The following is a 21,240-nucleotide window of genomic DNA, read 5'->3' on the forward strand; positions in this document are numbered from 1 at the left end:
CCACATGATATTACTGAACTAAACAAAGATGGTAACAAGTCTGAGAGGTTTACAGTAGAGCATTAACAAACTCCATATTGGAGATACGGGCTTCTCTGGTGGCTCAGATGGTAAAGCGTCTGCCTGCAGTATGGGAGACCCAGGTTCAATTCCTGGATCAGGAAGATCCCCTGGAGAAGGAAATGGAAACCTACTGCAGTATTCTTGCCTGGAAAATCCCATGGATGGAGGAGCCTGGCAGGCTACAGTCCACGGGGTCCCCAAAAGTTGGACACTTTGCCTCATACAACCTGACTTTTTGCATCACTGTGGCCTGACACTTTGCCACACTGTGGCCTGACTCTTTGCCACAAGGGGGCCTGACTGTTTGGCTCACTGGTCTCAGACTCTGGTCCTCACTAAGGCCTGACTCTCGTACACACTAGGGCCTCACTCTGGTCCTCACTGCATGTCCTCTCCAGTACCTGACATTGTCTCTCACTGGGCCCTGACTCTTGTCCTCACTGGGCCCTGAGTCTACTCCTCACTGGGCCCAGACGCTGGTCCTCTCTATGGCATGACTCTCTCTCAACAGCCTGACTCCTCTTCTATGGCTGACTCTGGTCTTCACTATGACTTGATTCTTGTCCTAGCTACGGCCGGGCTCTGGTTCGCACAGAAGCCTCAGTCTGGAATTCCCTGTGGCTTGACTCTCTGCCTCACTCCAGACTGATTCTCTGCCTTACTTGGCCTGAATCTGCATCACATTGCTTCTCACTATGCCCCGACCCTGTTGATCACTAGGCCCCAATTCTGGCCTTCACTGGGCCCTCAGTCTGGTCCTCTTCACAGCCTGAATCTGGTCCTCTTTATGGCCCACTCTGCTCCTCGTTATGGCCTGACTTTGATCCTCACTGTGTCCTGACTCTGGTCCTCTCTACGGCCTGACTCTTTGCCTCACTGGGGCCTGACTTTGGTCATCATATGCCCTGACTGTTGTCTTCACTGGGCCCTGACTCTGGTACCACCTACAGCCTAACTCTGGTCCTACTTGTCCCTGAGTCTGGTCCTGAATGGGGCCTGAATCTGGTGCTCACTAGGCTCTGACTCCAGGCATCTCTACCGCCTGACTCTTGCTTCCCAACTGCCTGACTCTCTGCCTCACTTAGGCCTGACTCTTGTCCTCACTGGGGCCTGACTCTTGTCCTCACTAGGGCCTGAGTCCCGTGCTGTCAAGGCCTGACCCTCGTCCTCACCGTGGCCTCACTCATTGTCACTACAGCATGACTCTGGTCCTCACTGTGGCCTGACTCTGGTGCTCCCTAGGCCCTTTATCTGGCCCTCACTGGGCCTTGATGCTGGTCTCCACTACAGCCTGCCTCTGTCCTCACTAAGGCCTGACTCTCGTTTTGCAAAGGCCTGAGTTTGGACTCACTGAGCACTAAATCTGGTCCTCCCTGCAAACTGACTGTATTTGGTGAGAACCAGCCTGATTCTGGTTCTCACTAAAGCCTGACTCTCCTCCTTACCCTGCCATGACTCTCCTCCTCACCATGGCCTGACTCTCGTCCTCACTATGACCTGACTCTTTCCTCTATCCTGACTCTTTGCCTCACTGGGACCGGTTTCTTGTCCTCATTGGAGCCTCACACTGTTTCTCCTTGGGCCGTGAGTCTGGTCCTCCCTGTGGCCTGACTCTAGTTCTAAGTGTGGCATGACTCAAATCCTCACTAGGGCCTGTCTCCGGTCCTCACCGGGCCCTGATTTTGTTCTTCCCTGGGCCCTGTCACTGGTCCACTCTCCAGCCTGCCTCTTGCCCTCCCTCCTGCCTGACTCTGGTCCTCTCTATGGCCTGACTCTGCCTCACTACGGCCTGATGCTTTGTCTCACTGGGCCCGACTCTGGTCCTCATCAGGCCCTGACTCAGGTCCTCACTGGGCCCTGACTCTAGTACTTTCTACAGCCTGTTTGGTCCTCACTGCGGCCAGACTTTGGTCCTCTATGGCTTCACACTGTCCTCTAAACTGCCTGACTCTTTGTCTCACTTGAGTCTGACTTTTTGACTCACTGGGGCCTGACTCTTGTCCTCACTGGAGCCTAAGATGATTCTTCACCTGGCCCTGATTTTGGTCCTCACTATCCCTGACTCTGCCCCACTACGGCATGAATCTCATCCTCTCAAGGCACTGACCCTTATGCTGCTGCTGCTAAGTTGCTTCAGTCTTGTCTGACTCTGTGCGACCCCATAGATGGAAGCCCACCAGGTTCCCCTGTCCCTGGGATTCTCCAGGCAAGAACACTGGAGTGGGTTGCCATTTCCTGCTCCAATGCATGAAAGTGAAAAGTGAAAGTGAAGTCGCTCAGTCCTGTCCAGCTCTTAGCGACCCCATGGACTACAGCCTACCAGGCTCCTCCATCCATGGGATTTTCCAGGCAATTGTACTGGAGTGGCTTGCCATTGTCTTCTCCGACTCTTATGCTACTAGGGCCTGATTCCTGGCCTCACTAGGGCCTGACATCCTCAGAGTACATCCCAGAGTCAGCATCAGTGAAATGCTGGGCTGGATGAAACACAAGTTAGAATCAAGATTACTGGGAGAAATATCAATAACCTCAGATATGCAGATGACACCACCCTTATGGCAGAAAGTACAGAGGAACTAAAGATCCTCTTGATGAAGGTGAATGAGGAGAGTGAAAATGAAAATACTGTCTTAAACTCAAAACTCAAAAAATTAAGATCATGATGACTGGTTCCATCACTTCTTGGCAAATAGATGGGGAACAATGGAAACAGTGAAAGATTCTATTTTCTTGGGCTCCAAAATCACCTCAGATGGTGACTGCAGCCACAAAATTAAAAGATATTTGTTCCATGGAAAAAAAGCTATGGCAAACGTAGACAGCTATTGGAAAGCAAAGACATTACTCTGCCAAGAAAGCTCTGTCTACTCAAAACTATGGTTTTTCCAGTAGTCATGTATGGATGTGAGACTTGGACCAGAAAGCAGGATGACCCGCGGAAGAATTGATACTTTTGAACTGTGGTGTGTTGGAGAAGACTCTTGAGAGTCACTTGGAGGGTAAGGTGGTCAAACCAGTCAATCTTAAAGGAAATAAATCCTACATATTCATTAGAAAGACTGATGCTAAAGCTGAAGCTCCAATATTTAACCACTGATATGAAGAGACAACTCACTGGAAAAGACCCTGATGCTGGGAAAGATTCATGGCAGGAGGAGAAGGGGATGACAGAGGACAAGATGGTTGGATGGAATCTCTGATTCAAGGGACATGAGTTTGAGCAAGCTCCGGGAAATGGTGAAGGACTGTGAAGCCTGGCATGCTGCAGTCCATAGGATCGCAAAGAGTTGGACATAACTGAGTGACCGAACAACAAGTACAGAAGCAAGCCCTGAGCAGAGAAGCAACAGCATGTGGTTTCTTGTAGAGGGCAGAGTGCTGGCAGGGCAATGGCATGGCGACACGGAAGGAGGAAGGCAACGAGGCCTTTGGTACCTATTCAGAAACCACAGAGAACACCCAGAATATCATTCCTCCAGAAACACATAGGAAGTTCTGTACAAAGTCTGCCCCAGAAATATTCCAGCCAAGCCCTGAGGAGGTTGGGCTACTTACACCCAACACCCAGCACTTATTGGTTAGACCCTCCACTGCCAATTGTTTAGTCATGTCTGCCTCTATGTACCCCCATGGACTGTGGCCGGCCAGGCTATCAGAATACTGGGGTGGGTTACCATTTCCTTCTCCAGGGCATTTTCCTGAGTCAGGAATCAAACCCGGGTCTCCTGCATTGCAGGCAGATTCTTTACTCTCTGAGACACATGGGAAACCCAGACACTCCAGGACCAGATATCATATCCTGGTCAGGGGCTGCAATAGCCTAAGGACAGATTCAAATGAACAATTCTTTCAACTAATAATAGTGTTTTAATGTTACTCACATAATGCCATCTCGAGAACACAGATGCACAGAGGCACACATATACCTCTATAAAATAAATACATGTTAAGTATCCATTTTATATTGATATATTTTATAACTACATATATACTAACTTAGTATAGTATTGAACTACCTTAGTAACATATGGGTACGCATAACATATGTATATATCCATATACATATTATATCCATTTTATTGATATAAGGAAATTGAAAAGTACTGAGGGAGGATGTGAGGTACAAGAGCACAGTCTTTAGCACTAGACAGACTGAGATTTAAAACCCTATCTTGGACTGAAATTAGCAGAGTGACCCTGGAGAAGTTATTTACCCTGTCTGTACCTATAATTTGAGGATTATAATGCCCCTTTCCTCAGGTATGTAGGAAGACTAAATAAAATAATATTGTGATAATAACAGCTAAAATTTTGGGGAATCAGCATGTTAAAAAGCAGAGACATTACTTTGCCAACAAAGGTCAGTTTATTCAAGGCTATGGTTTTTCCAGTGGTCAAGTATGGATGTGATAGACTGTGAAGAAAGCTGATCGCTGAAGAATTGATGCTTTTGAACTGTGATGTTGGAGAAGACTCTTTAGAGTCCCTTGGACTGCAAGGAGATCCAACCAGTCCCTTCTAAGGGAGATCAGTCCTGGTGTTGTCTCTGATGCCATGAACTGACAAGATCAAAATTGTACAGAAGGGTTAAGACATGTAATTTGAGGTAACAGATAACAGAAGAAATGAAGGTAGAACCAAGGATTTGAAACTCTATGATTTAGGTGTTCATCTTAACTGATTTTTAATTTAGATACATTTGTTCCTAGGAGGTTAAGGTGAAGGCTGGTGGAGAAAGGACAAGGGAAAAACAAGATAAGACTTGGGCACAATAAGAGGATTTGGTTACGGGCTAGTGTTTCCAAACTGGGGCTAACCTGAAGGCATCTCAAAGTGTAATGGATATTGCTTTAAGAAATACTGTAGCCAGCAATCTGTTACTGACCATAATGGAAAAGAATAAGTGAGGCTCAGGTCTTTTCATGGGTTAAGGAGTATGTGAAGAGCTGACCCTGACCCAAGTGGATTGGCTTTGGGGAGGGGGGGCTAATTATGTCTCATTAAGAAAGGTTAAAGCTTGCTGGACCAAGTAGACACTAGAATCCTAAGGACAAAGTCCCTGACTGTGTGAGAGTTGAGGAAAGCAGCAACATCTTGAGCCAAACTGAAAGGGTCATCACAACATCCAAATTTAAAAGAAAAAGCCATTCCAATGTCCTACAAAATAGCCTATTCTGATACCTCAAAGGTAAGAGCATCTTCTTCCTTCTTTTTGACTAGCTACTGGGATGTCTTAATGGTGAGGTGAAACTTGGGAAGGGGCTAAGGCGGCCTCAAATTTTCTTTCATATTTTTATTCAGGATACCCAGAAAGGACTTTAACGTTTCTCTATGTCTACATAAATCCAAAGATTTTTTGCCACATAAGTCTGAATTTCTTATTTCCAAAGGGAAATAAGCTATGAAAATTAATACTGTTTTGCTCAAAGAGGCTGGTGGTCATTCTGTATATGAAAAATACAGACCCCACCACACTGGTAACTAATGTGACTAGATGGTTCTGGAAGTCTAGCCTGAAGAGCAACGAGAAAGGGGATCTTAAGGCATTGTGAACATGAAGGGAGGCATTAAGGATCTGTGAATATGAAGGGAAATCTTAAGGAATTGTGAGTAGGACAAAATATAAAAGAAATATGTGTACCCTTCTGGACAGAACAGAAAAAGATGTGTTGTACTGTAGACAGCCTGATATGCTTTTGACATGGAGGGCTACTGGGTTTTCCAGCCTGCCCCGCCTCTGCTGGGTTGCTATGGTTTCAGGCATTATGATTCCACAAACCCTGATGTCACACGCCAGGGTCAGAAGCAGCAGGGAAGAGCCTGGCTCCCTCAGTCTCATCCAACAGCTGACGGGGGTGGCAGCCAGCTGCACGTGCAAGAACTTGGCACTGCCCAGTTCCGTCCCAAGGGGCACATCTCCCTTCTAGGTGGCACATTTTCAGCCTAAGTCTACAATAACTTCATTAGCAAGGTAATGAGTTCATAAATTTATTTTTTACAGGTTTTTGTTTGTTTGTTTGTTTTTCTTAGGATTTAGACTTAGGTTATATCCAAATCATGAGGGACCTCTGTGCCTCCCCCTTCTTCTTGAAGGGAGAGTCCAAGATCTTAAGGGAATGAGATGGAGGGGATTAGGGAGAATGGCAAAGGGTTGAAAGGTAGTAGTATCCTGTGAAAGGCTAGCCATCAGAAGATAGTTATTAAAATGTTGAGACTGAGAGAGGCAGAGGGAAGGAGAGAGAGGGAGGGAGGGAGGATGGGAAAGGAGAAAGTAGGGAGGAGGGAGGAAGGAGAAGAGATGGAGGAAAGGAGAGACGGTGGAAGGGAGGAAGAGAAAGAGGAGGAAAGGAGGGAGACAGAAGTGTGGGAGGTGTCAAGGGGCTTGAAGGAAGTTGGCAGAGTTGATTCTCTCTTTCAACAGTAAAATTAAACTTTGTCCTGTGGGATCAGGGTCTGATCTTCCCTCAGACATTTGTCTCTTAGTTATACTTGTAGCTATTAGATTGAGTGGTCTCAATGTTCAGAAACTTGTTCCATATGTTGAAATCTTTATTCACTTTACTAGCATTGACCTTAGCCTTCTCCAGTGGCCCTGTGTGGTAAGTATTATAGCTGTTAACCTAAGACGTGCGTTAGACTGCTGCTGCTACTGCTAAGTAGCTTCAGTCGTGTCCGACTCTGTGCGACCTCATAGATGGCAGCCGACCAGGCTCCCCCATCCCTGGGATTCTCCAGGCAAGAACACTGGAGTGGGGTGCCATTTCCTTCTCCGGTGGGTTAGACTAGGTTTAGCTAAAATTCAGTTAAAGGGAATGAGGTGAACTTGACTCCCCTACAGTGTGTAGACCCCCTTTTCAATTTGTTTCCCAGGCTGTCATTTTTCCTGACTGGCATTTTCCCAGGTCAATATGATACTCCCTTGGTTTCTAATAGTTGGTGTGGGGAATCTAAATTAAAGTAGACCGTGGACTGAGCTAAAGGATAATGATCTTGATCTTCAGGTCCAAACATTTCAGAGTGTCCTTCCCCCATGGCTTACCCTATCACTTCCCAACCTAAACCTTATATGATACACAGATGGGTTTTAGAAAGCCCTCCAGGATTCTTAACCAATTCAGTTCCTTAAAATCATATATTAGACTTTCAGATTTACTTTATTTCTCTTTCCAGATGTCTGATGGTATTGACTGGTTACACAGCCCCAGGGGCATGAGCAAGGTTGCTCTTTACAGCCCAACAAGACAAGATCAGAACTGCAAAGTGGTAAGACACAAAAATGACTCCTACCAAGGAGTGGAAAGCATTGGTGCTTGGGGATAGATATTCTGGAGCCCAGGATAGGCTAATGGATAGTGACCTATCCAAGGATTCAAGCTCAGTAAGGTCTGTGGGGGATCAGTGTGGTCATGGATCACATAGTGACAATTTAAGGGTGGGGCCAGATGAGTGATGTAAAGGATCTGGGAGGGGGGCAGGCCGGGGAGGGAGGCTGAGGGGAGTGAGGGGTGGTGGTTACCTAGTTCCCAGCCTTTATTACCTCACACCTCTGAAGTCATAATGATGTCTCCTAGCTCCCAGTAAGTTGCCGCAAAGCTGGACTCCCTCAGGGGGTCAAAATACTTCACGCTATGTTTCCCAAATTAAGTGTGCTTTACATAGTACTTCATATTTTTTATCACGTTCAAGCGCCACTCATACTGTTATATAATATGTATTTCTACAATGTATTTTTAAATTTATTTTAATTGGAGGCGAATTAAATTACAATATTTAATCAGCCATGGGTATACATGTGTCCCCCATCCTGAACCCCCCTCTCACCTCCCTCCCCATTCCATCCCTCTGGGTCATCCCAGTGCAGTCACCCTGAGCACTTGTCTCATGCATCGAACCTGGACTGGCGATCTGTTTCATATATGATAATATGCATGTTTCATTGGTATTCTCTCAGATCATTCCACCCTCGCCCTCTCCCACAGAGTCCAATAGACTGTTCTATACATCAGTGTCTCTTTCACTGTACTACATATAGGGTTATCGTTACCATCTTTCTAAATCTTTTAAATATGTGTTAGTATACTGTATTGGTGTTTTTCTTTCTGGCTTACTTCACTCTGTATAATAGGCTCCAGTTTCACCCACTTCATTAGAACTGATTCAAATGTATTCTTTTTAATGGCTGAGTAATATTCCATTGTGTATATGGACCACAGCTTTCTTATCCATTCGTCTGCTGATGGACATCTAGGTTGCCTCCATGTCCTGGCTATTGTAAACAGTGCTGCGGTGAACACTGGGGTACACCTGTCTCTTTCAGTTCTGGTTTCCTCTGTGTGTATGCCCAGCAGTGGGATTACTGGGTCATATGGCAGTTCTGTTTCTAGTTTTTTGAGTAATCTCCACACCGTTCTCCATAGTGGCTGTACTCGTTTGCTTTCCCACCCTTTAACCGTGTTAAAGGGTTCCCTTTTCTCCACACTCTCTCCAGCATCTATTGTTTGTAGATCTTTGGATAGCAGCCATTCTGACTGGCATGAGATGGTACCTCATTGTGTTTTGATTTGCATTTCTCTGATAATGACTGATGTGGAGCATCTTTTCTTGTGTTTGTTAGCCATCTGTATGTCTTCCTTTGAGAAATGTCTATTTAGTTCTTTGGCCCATTTTTTGATTGGGTCATTTATTCTTCTGGAATTGAGCTGCAGGAGCTGCTTGTATATTTTTGAGATTAATTGTCAACTGCTTCGTTTGCTATTTTTTTCTCCCATTCTGAAGGCTGTCTTTCCACCTTGCTTAGAGTTTCTTTCATTGTGCAAAAGATTTTAAGTGTAATTAAGTCCCATTTGTTTATTTTTGCTTTTATTTCCATTACTCTGGGAGGTGGTTCATAGAGGATCCTGCTGTGATTTATGTCAGAGAGTGTTTTGCCTATGTTTTCCTCTATGAGTTTTCTAGTTTCTGGTCTTACATTTAGATCTTTAATCCATTTGAGTTCATTTTTGTGTATGGTGTTAGAAAGTGTTCTAGTTTCATTCTTTTTAACATTTTTTCAGTTTTATTTATTTATTTTTTACTTTACAATATTGTATTGGTTTTGCCATACATCAACATGAATCCACCATGGGTGTACATGTGTTCCCATCCTGTTGACCAGTTTTCCCAGCACCATTTGTTAAAGAGATTGTCTTTTCTCCATTGTATATTCTTGCCTCCTTTCTCAAAGATACGGTGTCCTTAGGTGTGTGGATTGATCTCTGCGCTTTCTATTTTGTTCCATTGATCTGTATTTCTGTCTTTGTGCCAGTACCATACTGTCTTGATGACTGTAGCTTTGTAGTATAGCCTGAAGTCAGGCAGGTTGATTCCTCCAGTTCCATTCTTCTTTCTCTAGACTGCTTTGGCTATTCGAGTTTTTTTTTTATTTCCATACACATTGTGAAATTATTTGTTCTAGTTCTGTGAAAAATACCGTTGGTAGCTTGATAGGGATTGCATTGAATCTATAGACTGCTTTGGAGCATATACTCATTTTCACTATATTGATTCTTCCAAACCATGAACATGGTATATTTCTCCATCTATTTCTGTCTTCTTTGATTTCTTTCATCAGTGTTTTATAGTTTTCTATATATATAGGTGTTTTGTTTCTTTAGGTAGATATATTCCTAAGTATTTTATTCTTTTCATTGCAATGGTGAATGGAATTGTTTCCTTAGTTTCTCTTTCTGTTTTCTCATTGTTAGTGTATAGGAATGCAAGGGATTTCTGTGTGTTAATTTTGTATCCTGCAACTTTACTATATTCATTGATTAGCTCTAGTAATTTTCTGGTAGAGTCTTTAGGGTTTTCTATATAGAGGATCATGTCACCTGCAAACAGTGAGAGTTTTACTTCTTTTCCAATCTGGATTCTTTTTATTTCTTTTTCTGCTCTGACTGCTATGGCCAAAACTTCCAAAACTATGTTGAATAGTAGTGATGAGAGTGGGCACCCTTGTCTTGTTCCTGACTTTAGGAGAAATGCTTTCAATTTTTCACCATTGAGGATAATGTTTGCTGTGGGTTTGTCATATATAGCTTTTATTATGTTGAGGTATGTTCCTTCTAGTCCTGCTTTTTGGAGAGATTTTATCATAAATGGATGTTGAATTTTGTCAAAGGCTTTCTCTGCATCTAATGAGACAATCATACGGTTTTTATCTTTCATTTTGTTAATGTGGTGTATTACATTGATTGATTTGTGGATATTGAAGAATCCTTGCATTCTTGGGATAAAGCTCACTTGGTCATGATGTATGATCTTTTTAATATGTTGTTGGATTCTGTTTGTTAGAATTTTGTTAAGGATTTTTGCATCTATGTTCATCAGTGATATTGGCCTGTAGTTTTCTTTTTTTGTGGCATCTTTGTCTGGTTTTGGTATTAGGGTGATGGTGGCCTTATAGAAAGAGTTTGGACGTTTACCTTCCTCTGCAATTTTCTGAAAGAGTTAGAGTAGGATAGGTGTTAGCTCTTCTCTAAATTTTTGGTAGAATTCAGCTGTGAAGCTGCCTGGTCCTGGGCTTTTGTTTGCTGGAAGATTTCTGTTTACAGTTTCAATTTCCGTGCTTGTGATGGGTCTGTTAAGATTTTCTCTTTCTTCCTTGTTCAGTTTCAGAAAGTTATACTTTTCTAAGAATTTGACCATTTCTTCCAAGTTGTCCATTTTATTGGCATACGGTTGCTGATAGTAGTCTCTTACGATCCTTTGTATTTCTATGTTGTCTGTTGTGATTTCTCCCTTTTCATTTCTAATTTTGTTGATTTGATTCTTCTCCCTTTGTTTTTTGATGAGTCTGGCTAATGGTTTGTCTATTTTATTGATCTTCTTGAAGAACCAGCTTTTAGATTTGTTGATTTTTGCTATGGTCTCCTCTGTTTCTTTTGCATTTATTTCTGCCCTAATTTTTAAGATTTCTATCCTTCTACTAACCCTAGGGTTCTTCATTTCTTCATTTTCTAGTTGCATTAGGTGTAGAGTCAGGTTGTTTATTCGACTTTTTTCTTGTTTCTTGAGGTAAGCCTGTGTCGCTATGAACCTTCCCCCTAGCACTGCTTTTACAGTGTCCCATAGGTTTGGGGTTGTTGTGTTTTCATTTTCATTCGTTTCTATGCATAGTTTGATTTTTTCTGTGATTTGTTGGTTATTCCAAAGCGTGTTCTTTAACCTCCATATGTTGGAATTTTTAATAGTTTTTCTCCTGTAATTGACATCTAATCTTACTGCATTGTGGTCAGAGAAGATGCTTGGAATGATTTCAATTCTTTTTAATTTACCAAGGCTAGATTTATGGCCCAGGATGTGATCTATCCTGGAAAAGGTTCTGTGTGCACTTGAGAAAATGGTGAAACTCATTGTTTTGGGGTGAAATGTCCTATAGATATCAGTTAGGTCTAACTGGTCCATTGTATCATTTAAAGCTTGTGTTCCTTATTAATTTTCTGTTTAGTTGATCTATCCATAGGTGTGAGTGGTGTATTAATGTCTCCCACTATTATTGTGTTGTTAATTTCCCCTTTCATACTTGTTAGCATTTGCTTTACATATTGTGGTGCTCCTATGTTGGGTGCATATATATTTATAATTGTTATAGCTTCTTCTTGGATTGATCCTTTGATTATTATGTAGTGTTCTTCTTTGTCCCTTTTCACAGCCTTTGTTTTAAAGTCTATGATATGAGTATCGCTACTCCTGCTTTTTTTTATTGTCCGTTTGCATGAAATATCTTTTTCCAGCCCTTCACTTTTAGTCTGTATGTGTCCCTTGCTTTGAGGTGCGTCTCTTGTAGACAACATATATAGGGGTCTTGTTTTTGTATCCATTCAGCCAGTATTTGTCTTTTGATTGGGGCATTCAACCCATTTACATTTAAGGTAATTATTGATAAGTATGATCCCATTGCCATTGACTTTGTTGTTTTGGGTTCAAATTTATACATCCTTTCTGTGTTTCCTGTCTAAAGAATATCCTTTAGCATTTGTTGAAGAGCTGGTTTGGTGATGCTGAATTCTCTCAGCTTTTGCTTGTCTGTAAAGCTTTTGATTTCTTCTTCATATTTGAATGAGATCCTTGCTAGGTACAGTAATCTGGGGTGTAAGTTTTTCTCTTTCATCACTTTAAGTATGTCCTGCCATTCCCTTCTGGCCTGAAGTGTTTCTATTGAAAGATCAGCTGTTATCCTTATGGGACTCCCTTTGTGTGTTATTTGTTGTTTTTCCCTTGCTGCTTTTAATATTTGTTCTTTGTGATTGATCTTTGTTAATTTGATTAATATGTGTCTTGGGGTGTTTCTCCTTGGGTTTATCCTATTTGGGACTCTCTGGGTTTCTTGGACTTGGGTGACTATTTCCTTCCCCATTTTAGGGAAGTTTTCAACTATTATCTCCTCAAGTATTTCCTCTTGGCCTTTCTTTTTGTCTTCTTCTGGGAATCCTATGATTCAAATGTTGGGGCGTTTAACGTTGTCCCAGAGGTCCCGGAGGTTGCCCTCATTTCTTTTCATTCTTTTTTCTTTTTTCCTCTCTGCTTCATTTATTTCTACCATTCTATCTTCTACCTCACTTATCCTGTCTTCTGCCTTTGTTATTCTACTGTTGGTTCCCTCCAGAATGTTTTTTATCTCATTTATTGCATTCTTCATTATTGATTGACTCTTTTTTATTTCTTCTAGGTCCTTGTTAAACCTTTCTTGCATCTTCTCCATCCTTGTCTCCAGGCTATTTATTTGTAACTCCATTTTGTTTTCAAGATTTTGGATCATTTTTAGTATCATTATTCTGCATTCTTTTTCTGTTAGACTCCATATCTTCTCCTCTTTTGTTTGGTTTGGTGGGCATTTACCATGTTCCTTTACCTGCTGAGTATTTCTCTGCCTTTTCATCTTGTTTAGATTTCTGCATTTGGGGGTGGCCTTTCTGTATCCTGGCAGTTTGTGGTTTCTCTTTATTGTTGAGGTTCCTCCCTGTGGGTGGGGTTGGACCAGTGGCTTGTCAAGGTTTCCTCGTTAGGGAAGCTTGCCTAGGTGTTCTGGTGGGTGGAGCTGGATTTCTTCTCTCTGGAGTGCAACAAGGTGTCCAGTAGTGAGTTTTGAGATGTCAATGGGTTTGGTGTGACTTTGGGCAGCCTGTATACCGAAGCTCAGGGCTACGTTCCTGCATTGCCGGAGAATTTGCGTGGCATGTCTTGCTCTGGAACTTGTTGGCTCTTGGGTGATTCTTGGTTTCAGTGTAGGTATGGAGGCTTTTGGATGATCTCTTATCCATTAATGTTCCCTGGAGTCAGGAGTTCTCTGGTGTTCTCAGGTTTTGGATTTAAGCCTCCTGCCTCTGGTTTTCAGTCTTGTTCTTACAGTAGCCTCAAGACTTCTCCATCCATACAGCACCAATGATAACACATCTAGGTTAATGGTGAAAAGATTCTCCACAGTGAGGGACACCCATAGAGGTTCACAGAGTTACGTGGAGAAGAGAAGAGGGAGGAGGCAGATAGAGGTGACCAGGAGGAGAAGAGGGAATCAAAGGGGGAGAGAGCAATCTAGCCAGTAATTAATTCCCTACGTGCTCTTCACAATCCAGAACCCTCTGAGAGGTTCATGGAGTTACACAGAGAAGAGAAGAGGGAGGAAGGAGATAGAGGTGACCAGGAGGAGAAAAGGGGGAATCAAAAGGAGAGAGACAGATCTAGGCCGTAATCAGTGCCCTAAGTGTTCTCCACAGCCTGGAACACCCACAGAGAGTCACAGGTTTGGGTAGAGAAGAGGAGGAGAGAGCAGATAGAAGTGACCTGGGGGAGAAAAAGAAGAGTCAAAAGGGGGAGAGGGCAATCAAGTCAGTAATCACACTCCTAAGTAAAACTGGATACTCAAGATTGGATTCTTAAGGGTTCAAATTTGATAACAAATACCACAAAGCAAAGATTAAAAATCTAAAGTAGAGGTTACACTCTCAAAAATACAATATTAAAAAAAAAAGAGAATATCACAAAAATTATAAAGAATATATATGAAGTTTGCCTTAAAAATAGGGTCTTTTTTTCCTTTGGCAAGGTAATAGTAGGTTATAAAAATGAAAATTAAAGGAGTAATAGAGGACTCCTAAATTGTTTTTAATTACAAAAATGATAATAGTAAAAATATATCTAGAAATTTCTCTGGAGCTGTTGTGGGCAGTGTGGGGTCAGTTCAGTTTCAGATAGTTCCTTTTTCCAGCTTAAACTTCTCAAGATCTGTAGGCCCCTTCCAATGTAGTCGGTGTTAACTACAGGGTTTTAGTCGGTTGCACCTTCCAAGGCGATTCCCTCTGTTTATTTTGGCTTCTTCTGTTTGTAGGTCTCTTCAGTGTCTAATTTCCGCCCTGACACAAGGGGGCGAAGGTGGTCACTTATTTAGTCTCACTTGTTCAGTTGTGCTGTGGGGAGGGAGGAACACTGCAAACAAATCTCACTGGCATGTGTGGGGAGTGCTCACAGTGTCTCGGTCACACTGGGCTTGCGCCCGCTCACAGCGTGTGTGCTTTTCCAGTCTACACTGCTCAGGCTTCAGGTTGCTCTGCTGTGAACTGTCTGAGGCAGGCCCTGGGTTGCATGCACTTCCCAGGTCTAAGTCGCTCAGGTTCAGGTTCTCGGGTCCTCCGCAAAGGCACAGTCTTGGTTGGGCCTGCGTTTTGTTCCCTTCCCAAGTCCGAGTAGCTCAGGTGACTAGGTGCTTGGCGAGCACACTCTCCCCAGGTGCGGTGTGTCTTATCGCCTCCCTGGTCCCAGCCACTGGATTTCCTGGGTGGCAGCTGGTGCACCCTCTCAGGTGTGCTGTTGTCTCTTCTGGGGAGCTGATCTATGGCTGCAACACTCCCAGCAGATGGTAACTGTCCAGAATCCCAGGAAGTCTTGGGTGGCTGTTGGAAGCCTGCTTGCAGTTTGGTAGAGGATGCCTCGGCCCCTTTCCGGCTCTGGCTGCAGCCCACCTGTCTCCCTGCCTCTGGTGGGGGATGGGCCGGTTCACAGCCCTCCTCTGGTATTCACTCAGTCCTTTGTTCTCTTTTCCAAGACAATGGGCTGCCTTTCTGGGTGCCTGTTTTCTGGAATTTGCTCAGCGTTCAAATGGTCTTTCGATGAATCTGTTGGGGAGAAAGTGGTCTCCCCGTCCTACTCCTCCACCATCTTAGGACCAACTCCTCTACAATGTTTTAAAAATTGACTTACATTTAAAACTTACCTTCACTCTAAACACTGTTTTCCAGAATATGATAGATTTGATATTCTAATATGTATTTTCCTAATGAATAGCAATTAAAAAGTACCTATTAAACACAAAAATGTTTATCCATGGGCCACCTAAAATCTATGTTATCAATAGTAAAAACACCACATTTTGGCAACAGTAGAAAGTGCTCCGAACTGGGAGCCAGTTATAATACAAGTTCTACCTTTGAGTTTATGTCAGTTGGGCAAATCATCTCTCTTTTTGGTTTTCTCAGTCAATGTGGGTACTGTATTTTGAACTCTCTCTCTTTCACAAGTAAGTATTCTCACTTAGGAAATGTAGTAACATTAAGATTCTGTCTGCCTAATAAAAATCAATTGTCTGTTGTTTATTGCATATCTTACTATATCCAGGCACTCTCCTAAAAGCTTTCCACACACTATCTCAATCAATTCTCACAAGAACTGATAAGGGAGGTGCTGCTATCATCTTCCAGGGAAATTAAGGCCTTTTCTCTGGAACTTTTCTAAATTAACCCTCCTAATTTGATGCAGATATGCTTTGTCGATGTGTCTACCCTGAGCATGGAAGATAAAGATTCTGAGGTGGGTACCCTCTGCTCCCCTCAGAGTTGGAATGGGCAGGAAGCTGCCGAGAAGGGTTATCAGTGACAGCATGAGAAAGGGAAAGGTTGTGGCAGAGGGTGGAAAGGTGGGGGTGACTGAGGTGGGAAGCCATCATTCTTGCTTTGAAGTAGCAGCCTAGGGGGCAGATTGAAAAAAATCTCAAAAAAGCAACTTTTCACAAGAATCTTATCTCAATTCCATAGGATGCTGCTGGCTCTAGTTCCCAATGTGACTTAAACCTGGAGAATCTAGAAGAAAAAGCAATTACTGTGATCAAGGATACTGAGAAGCAAGACCAGTCTAAGGTATAGACAGCCTCTGAGTGTAGCCTTTCTCATTCCCAGAGCTCAGTGCTGAATCTGAGGGCTCTGGTTCAGAGATAGTAAGAGAACTATTGTCAAATAGCCCCAAAATTTTAATACTATGGCATTCTAGAGGACACATGCCTAAGTTCAGAGTCACGGTAAGTTCATGCCCACAGTAAGTTCACAGTATCTCACAATGACACTAATCACAGAGGCTCAGAATGCCCTTTCTTGATTTCAAGTAGCTCCTGCAAACAGAATCTTGCTGTGCTTTTCTTAACAAAGATACAGGCTCATAAGCAAGATCATTTGCAATGTTCTTTACTGGTCTGTAATGGACTTGTGTGTCCCACATTGCCCAGTGTCCAAAACAATAGAGAAGATAGGGAAAAGAGAGAACCCACAACAATCGAACACTGTGGTTGCCTGGTCTCCACCCTGTTGTCTGAGAGATTCCCTAGGCTAGTGGGTACCATAAAAGTTTGAATCAATTACATCTGCACACCACTATCACATGTGGAATTCTTTTGTTTTTGTATAAATATTCCAAATTATACCTGGTAGCTGGTTTGGGGTAGGCATTAGCGCACATGATAATTCTCACAATCCTAGAAGCCTGGAGTAGCTGATAATTGGAGCAAGATATTTGGTTTCAGTACAAAAGAGTTGTATATTCCTTGTTCTGTGTTCCTAGGCTCTTATTATGATCAGAAACATCATTTCTGACCCCAGATGCCTTTGAAGCATTTTTTTTTTTTACATGTATTATGATGAAAGGGGACTCTAAGGAAGGGAAAACCAGTTATAAAATATCCTCCAAAGGGTTTTGGGTTCAGTTAGGGGTGGCCAACTTCACTTTGGGGTCTTCATAGAAGGATCCACCTGGTGTTTGTTTTTAAAAGAGGAGCCCATATTTACAAAACACAATGTAGGTCTCCTTGATTGTAACTTAAGCTACATGTGGCAGTGACAAGCATATTAAGAGACACACTGATATACACGCATATTTTTACATTCACATATATGTACTGAATATTCATACCACCATGCCCATGCTAGCCTATACAGATGACATAATACAAGGGGTATGATGTCAGCACATTATGACACATGCTTACACACAGTGACATCACACATGTGTACTGACACACATATGCACACACATACACACAGGCACATTTTCACACACAATATCGACTGACACATTCACACTCATGACTTGATATATTAATGCGCATACACACATACAACAGAGACACTGACACATTTTTGACATATATTGTGATGAGTTCACATACGCAAATGAAATTGACAAATATAGTGATAACACTTATATGTAGTTAAATGTACAAATGTATATACCCTAAGCTTTTGTCACTGCCACTTGTGCTTGAATGTGTACTAATGGATATAATTGTGTGTTATGTGTCCATGAAAATTTAAAGGCCAAATCCTTAATCTGTGCAACTTCAGAGATATATTTTCTAAATAGGGGAAAGAAGTACCTATCCAAACTCTTATGGATGGGTGTCGTTCTTTTTTTAGACGAAGGGGTCAGTGTGCCTTTTCAAACAAGCTCCTACTGATCCTTTAAGTGGAGTCAACAGTCTTCTTAATGAGCTTCAAAAGTACGCCCTGGGTTTCCAACACGCACTGAGCCCCTCAGCCTCCAGTTGTGAACATAAATTACGAGAGACAGAGGGAAGCTGTCAAAAATTGCCTTCTGGGAACTACTACAGCGTCTATGTCGATCACCTGAACATGGATTATGTGAACAACGAACCTCAGAGACGACATCTGGTAACGACAGCAGCCACAAACACCACCAATAACCAGAATCGTCCTTCTCCTCCAGGCAAATCTGCTAGTAATCAGAGGGCAGTTATCTCCCCTGATGGAGAATGTTCTATGGATGATCTCTCCTTCTATGTCAATCAATTATCTTCTCTGGTAATCCAGATGGCCTGTAAGAAAATCAAGGATAAATCAGAAGGTGGGAGCAAATGTCTTCATCATTTGATCTATCCACCCAATGGGGACAAAGGGAAAAACAGCCCTCACAATGCTGTGAGCAAGATTGCCTCTGAAATGGCCCATGATGCTGTAGAAGTGACCTCTGCAGAAATGCGGGGCACTGGGGAGGAGTGTAGGGATGGTGGTCGAAAAACCTTTCTGTATAATGAATTATCAAACAAGAACAAAGGTGGAGACAAACAGATGTGCCAAAAAGACAGCAATGAATTTGTGGATTCCATCAGCAAAAGACTCGTGGTTTATGCCAATCAAATGGCATCTGATATGATGGTTTCTGTTATTAGGAAAACCTTGAAAGTTCATAGCTCTGGGAAACCAATTCCAGCTTGTGTGGTCCTGAAGAGGGTGCTACTGAATCATACTAAAGAAATTGTGTCAGATTTGATCGACTCCTGTATGAAGAACCTACATAACATCACTGGGGTCCTGATGACCGACTCAGACTTTGTCTCAGCTGTCAAGAGGAATCTGTTCCAACATGGGAAACAAAACGCTGCTGATATCATGCAGGCTATGCTGAAACATTTGGTCAGTGCTCTTCGTGGTGAGAAAAAGGAAACTAAGTCTGAGTACTTGTTATTTATATCCTTGAAAGCCAGGTCCCATGATGCCAAATGCAAGAACCAAAGTCTTGAATTTTCAGCTATGAAGGCTGAGGTGAAGCGAAAGGACAAGTGTAAGGGCAAACAAGAGGAATGCGAGTCTTTGACCAGTGCTGATAAAGTCAGTGAACATATCCTCAAGGAGAGCCTGATTACGTGGACCCAAAACCAGTGTGATCAAGGCAAGATGCCTAGCAAAACCTGTCCCCATAAGGAGGAAAAGAGAGAGATCAGCCCTTCCACAGATTCACTGGCAAAGGACTTGATTGTCTCTGCCCTTATGCTGATCCAGTACCATCTGACCCAGCAGGCCAAGGGCAAAGAGCAATGTGAAGATGACTGTCCACCTGGTACCATGAGCTATATGACCCAGAGTGCCCAATATGAAAAGTGCGGAGGTAGCCAAAGTGCCAAGGCGCTTTCAACAAAACATCCTGAAACTCGTGGAGCACCTGGACCGCCCGCCTCTCGGAAGGACAATCAACATCTGGATTCCCAGAAGCTGGATATATCACACATGGTTTTATCATTTATTCAAAAACTGCTTAATGAGAGCTCCTTCAGGTGTGAAGATCTATGTGAAGGTGAGAACAAACATTCCGAGATCAGGACAAACAAATCAACCTCCGTGTTCAAGAAGATGGACAGAGAGGAAGAACAAGGCCAGGACAATCGAGAAGTTGACTTTATCAGTGGAATGAAGCAAGTGAGCCAACAAATTACAAATAAAATTTTAGAATCTGTGATGAAGCTGTGCCTTCTCATGGCGAAGCATGGCAACAACGAGGCAGCCCTCACTGATTTGGAAGAGCAAGCATCCTCATCCAACAACTCTAATTTTTCCCAGGCCATTGGCCCCAGATATAGTCACGAAGCTGGGATGTGTCAGAGCTGCCAAGACTGTCACAGATATAAAGTCTTAGTGAATAATCTGTGCTCAACAAGCAGCTTTCAAAAGCAGCTCCAGGCTGTCCTGCAGTGGATTGTAGCCTCACAACTTAACCTACCCATGCTCTCCTTCATGGGAGACAACGATGGACAACTGGAGAAGGTAAGCGATAGCGACAGAACAAGGAACAAGAAGAAAGGGGGCTGGAATGGGTAGGGACAGGGAGGTAGTATTGTACTCAGAGCAGTCCATTCTCTCTTCAGTCTCTCTTTTCAGCCTTTAATCCAAGAATCATAGGCAGAAAGGTAGGTGGGGTGTAGGTGACCTTCTCCCTCTGGGTCCTGGCTCTGAAAACATCACATGATTCAAGCTATCTCTGCTCTCTCGCAGCTTCCTGAAGTTTCAGCTAAGGCAGCAGAGAAGGGGTACAGTGTAGGAGATCTTCTTCAAGAGGTCATGAAGTTTGCCAAGGAACGGCAACTGGATGAAGCCATGGGAAACATGGCAAGAAACCAACTTCTAGACTGGCTGCTCGCTAACCTGTGAGCCAACAGCTCCTTTGCCTCCTCTCCCTCTCCGTTTACTCCCTGTCCCTAGCAGCATTCCATCCCAGCTGAAACACCCCCTACCATCAAGCCAGTGAACTACACTCTACTTGATTGTCTTTCCCAGCAGTTGGACTGCGCAAATGTAGGGTGTCCCAACAAGCTGGGCAAGAAAGTGAATAAAAAAAAAAAAAAAAGTAAGTGGTGCCAGTGTTTTCTTGGTCAGATATATCTAAGGCTATTAAGTCCAGTTTCAAGGAATGGTGATACAGTGTTGGACTTGTGTCCATATCTCACCCTGGTTTATTTTCTAAGCAACCAAGACACAGGGGTATAACCCATGTCCAAGTTCCTAAGTCATTTGGCTTATCCAAATCTCAGTCCACAAGTTATTTAGAGGTTTGCCACCGTGGCCTCCCTGTTTTTCCAGAATTATGCACATAACTTGATAATCCCCCTTATAATCCCAAGAATGCAGATTTCTTGGTCACTTTTAAGAGTTTGAAGATGGGAACCTAGATGAAAAACAAACTTCAGAAAGTATATTACTCATGCACACACATACACTCCCAGGGTCCACTACACATGGCTAAACACCACCCAGAACTACATCAGGATCCAATCCTTCCCCACACACAAAGCTTCCTTATAAGTCATTTCCTTCAACGGATGAGATTTCCCAGCAGTTTGAGAAAAATTTGCAGAGAACAAAGCTATAGAATGATAAATTCTTCACAACCACCCTATGTGAATCCCAATATCTCCTTTGAGACTAGCACTAAATTCCTAGATTTCTTATATATTTCTCAGAAGTCCATCACAATGCTATGCCGCTGCTGCTGCTGCTAAGTCGCTTCAGTCGTGTCCAACTCTGTGCCACCCCATAGACGGCCTCCTACCGGGCTCCCCATCCCTGGGATTCTCCAGGCAAGAACACTGGA

The 21,240-nt window shown here is 43.0% G+C and overlaps 1 protein-coding gene across 1 annotated transcript; it reads left to right on the forward strand.

Annotated features, from left to right (window-relative positions):
• Nucleotides 1-4,939: 4,939 nt before the first annotated feature.
• On the forward strand, nucleotides 4,940-20,500 carry LOC148775271 (A-kinase anchor protein 4-like). Its single transcript, XM_088844908.1, has 6 exons — nucleotides 4,940-5,251; nucleotides 7,234-7,326; nucleotides 15,853-15,903; nucleotides 16,128-16,229; nucleotides 17,775-19,916; nucleotides 20,145-20,500. The coding sequence occupies exons 1-6, from the start codon at nucleotides 5,216-5,218 to the stop codon at nucleotides 20,298-20,300; spliced, it is 2,580 nt and encodes an 859-aa protein (XP_088701034.1). The 5' UTR covers nucleotides 4,940-5,215; the 3' UTR covers nucleotides 20,301-20,500.
• Nucleotides 20,501-21,240: the final 740 nt, after the last annotated feature.

Source organism: Moschus berezovskii, chromosome 16, assembly GCF_049115385.1.
Source record: "Moschus berezovskii isolate FMDL1 chromosome 16, NW_MosBer_1.0, whole genome shotgun sequence".
NCBI classification, from domain to species: domain Eukaryota; kingdom Metazoa; phylum Chordata; class Mammalia; order Artiodactyla; family Moschidae; genus Moschus; species Moschus berezovskii.

What these genes read in the sequence shown, in the direction of transcription:
- LOC148775271 (XM_088844908.1), top strand. Translation starts at nt 5,216, where the DNA reads ATGTCCTACAAAATAGCCTATTCTGATACCTCAAAG. An exon ending in CCTATTCTGATACCTCAAAG is followed by an intron (nt 5,252 to 7,233) that starts GTAAGAGCATCT and finishes TTCTCTTTCCAG; the next exon opens with ATGTCTGATGGTATTGACTG. An exon ending in AGAAGCAAGACCAGTCTAAG is followed by an intron (nt 16,230 to 17,774) that starts GTATAGACAGCC and finishes TTCTTTTTTTAG; the next exon opens with ACGAAGGGGTCAGTGTGCCT.